This window comes from Haliotis rubra, unplaced genomic scaffold (assembly GCF_003918875.1).
Source record: "Haliotis rubra isolate DU_JTF1 unplaced genomic scaffold, ASM391887v1 Scf775, whole genome shotgun sequence".
In the NCBI taxonomy this organism is placed as follows: domain Eukaryota; kingdom Metazoa; phylum Mollusca; class Gastropoda; order Lepetellida; family Haliotidae; genus Haliotis; species Haliotis rubra.
This window is the reverse complement of record NW_025767496.1, coordinates 268,293-271,093: the sequence shown is the minus strand read 5'-3', so window position 1 is coordinate 271,093 and position 2,801 is coordinate 268,293. Positions and strand designations below refer to the sequence as shown.

Genomic DNA, 2,801 nt, shown 5'->3' with positions numbered 1-2,801 from the left:
AGAAATAAAGTAAATAGAAAAAGAGAAATGAACTGCTACAAACTGGGGCTGATAAATACACAGGGTCCAACAGATAAGTAACATCATATGAAATGTAAACGTAAATTCAAGGCCAAAATAATGACACTGCGATAGTTCAACACTAACATTGTATCGAATGAAATATATATTGCATCGTCGTTGCCCATGCTGACACATATTGTCAATACATCTCTTCGTGAAAGTGTTATGCCAGAACAGCTGAAGCGTGCAGCTATCATCCCTCTCCTCAAAAAGAAGAGCTTAGATCCTGAACAACTTAAAAACTATAGACCGGTATCGAATCTGACATTTGTCTCAAACCTGATAGAGCGTGCAGTTGTTATAAGACTCAAGTATCACCTACCCCTAAATGATTGCCAGGAAGAATTTTAATCTGCTTATCGTAACTTTCACAGCACAGAAACAGCATTGACGAAGGTTCAGAATGATCTTCTCATGGGAATAGATCAAGATGGGGCTGCTATTCTAGTGCTACAGGATCTCTCAGCTGCATTCGATACCATCGACCACAAGATATTCCTTTCAACTTTGGAAGGTACGTTTGGCACCAATGGAGTCGCATTGAAATGGTTGGAATCTTACATATCTAGCAGACAACAGACCGTCATGATAGATGGAGAGATATCAAGTGCCAAGAACCTTACATATGGTGTCCCACAGGGATCCGTACTAGGTCCTCTCGTCTTCACAATCTATACTTCCTCTCTTGGTGATATTGTGAGATCTTACAAGCTGGGCCTGCACTTGTATGCTGATGACACACAGGTTTACATGGCATTTAAACCACTGGTCAAGTCATCAGTCGATTTGAGTCAGTTCAGCAGTGTGTCGGTAGCATCAAGACATGGGTGACTTCTAACTTCCTGAAATTGAATGAGGAAAAAACAGAGCTTCTAGAATTCTGTTCCAAACGAAGTAAAAATTCTCTCTCCCTTCCAGAGTTATGCATTGGTGATTGTGCGATCTCTGTAAGCAAGGAAGCCCGGAATCTGGGTGTGATATTCGACTCGTGCCTGAACATGGAATCGCATATCAATAGCGTCTGCAAGCGTGCGTACTTCCATATTCACAATATCAGCATGATCAGGAGGTATCTCGATGTCAAGACCACCTCAGCTCTTATCCAAGCCTTCATCATGCCGAGACTTGATTACTGCAACTCGCTGCTGTTTGGAACATCTGAGCATCTACTTGGCAAGCTTCAGCGTGTGCAGAACACTGCAGTGAGGGTGATAGCCCGTCACCAGAAATACGACCACATCACCCCTGTACTCCACAGCCTACACTGGTTGCCAGTCAGATACAGGATCCAGTACAAAATACTGTTGTTAGTGTTCAAGTGTGTGAATGGACTTGCCCCCAGCTACCTTTCAAATCTTCTTAAAAAACACTACCCTCCCAGATCCTTACGGTCTGGTTCCCAGTATTTCTTGGAGGTACCAACCACCCGAACAAATACATTTGGCGACCGTTCATTCGCAAAAGCTGGTCGAGAAATGTGGAACAGTCTACCTATGAACCTGAGATCGCAAGAGAATCTACCAGCATTTAAGTCACAACTGAAAACTCATTTGTTCAGTACTGCCTACCGAACTTGACCAATGTCGTTCCAGACTCATTTCCAGCACTTTTGAGTGGCAGATGCCAGAATCTAGCGCTATATAAATATTTGTATGTATGTATGTATGTATGTATGTATGTAATGTAATGTAATGTAATGTAATGTAATGTATGTATGTATGTATGTATGTATGTATGTATGTATGTATGTATGTATGTATGTATGTATGTATGTATGTATGTATGTATATTGCACGTTTAGTAGGTGCATAAACATTGTGTACCAAGATGCAAAGTCACCGGTAGAATGTATCAGATAGTACGTCAGTGAGTATATTCTTACGTCAGATACAACCGGTGGTCCTTTCGTCTAAGGCGATGCAATTATGTAATTGTAGTTGTGCAGAGTTACTTCCCCTGAGCCATCAGACACCTATGGTCATCTGTTCGAATCCCTGATGCCCCAAGTTATGGTTTCTGGTTTGACAGCTCAGTAACCATGTCCGTGAGTTTCTCCAACGTGGTACACGTCTGACAAGTTCATGACGCCGTTCAAGGCATTGTTAAACCCAACTCACTCTTTGAGAATCGTGTGGTTCTGTTGCCAAACCACTTATAAGCCAATAATCTCCGCCTGACGAGTCACGCCGCAGGGAGTCCTCTCCAGCCAACACCTCCCTCACAGATGGCATAGGTGCACACTTTCCCATTAGCCTTATCTCTCATCCGTAAACTCATGAACTCTCTCAAAACTACGTGTTAAAAAAACAAACATAGCTTATGTAATTTTGTTTTAATGACAACCTGAGGTAATGTTTACAATAATATAAAAATTGAACAAAAAAAGCATCCAGGTGTGTTTTTATGTCTCCCGCAGTGATCGCTCTGGTCGGTTCTCTCACGGGGTTCAACTGTGTAATTACAAGTCTTTAACAGACAAGGAGAGAAGGAGGAGATTAGATTTACTGCTCGATTTCCAAACTCAGTTTGAGTGGAATGTGATAAATAAGCCATCTGTATAGCACATCATAGAATACGTGGCAGACAAGTCTGGGAGGCCCCTCACTTAACAGTACAGGGAACACATGGGACACGTTTGAAGGACTTCACTTGACCTTACCATGTATTAACAGAACGGGAACACTATTTGTGATCGCGATTCCGTAACCACAGACCGTTTAACACAACGATCACACCCA

At 42.2% G+C, this 2,801-nt stretch overlaps 1 protein-coding gene across 1 annotated transcript; it reads left to right on the top strand.

Moving 5' to 3' along the window:
- Nucleotides 1-477: 477 nt before the first annotated feature.
- LOC124260773 lies at nt 478-1,640 on the top strand. Its single transcript, XM_046695091.1, has 2 exons — nt 478-577; nt 982-1,640. The coding sequence occupies exons 1-2, from the start codon at nt 478-480 to the stop codon at nt 1,638-1,640; spliced, it is 759 nt and encodes a 252-aa protein (XP_046551047.1).
- The last annotated feature ends 1,161 nt before the right edge of the window (nt 1,641-2,801 follow it).

What these genes read in the sequence shown, in the direction of transcription:
- LOC124260773 (XM_046695091.1), top strand. Translation starts at nt 478, where the DNA reads ATGGGAATAGATCAAGATGGGGCTGCTATTCTAGTGCTACAGGATCTC. An exon ending in ATTCCTTTCAACTTTGGAAG is followed by an intron (nt 578 to 981) that starts GTACGTTTGGCA and finishes TCTCCCTTCCAG; the next exon opens with AGTTATGCATTGGTGATTGT.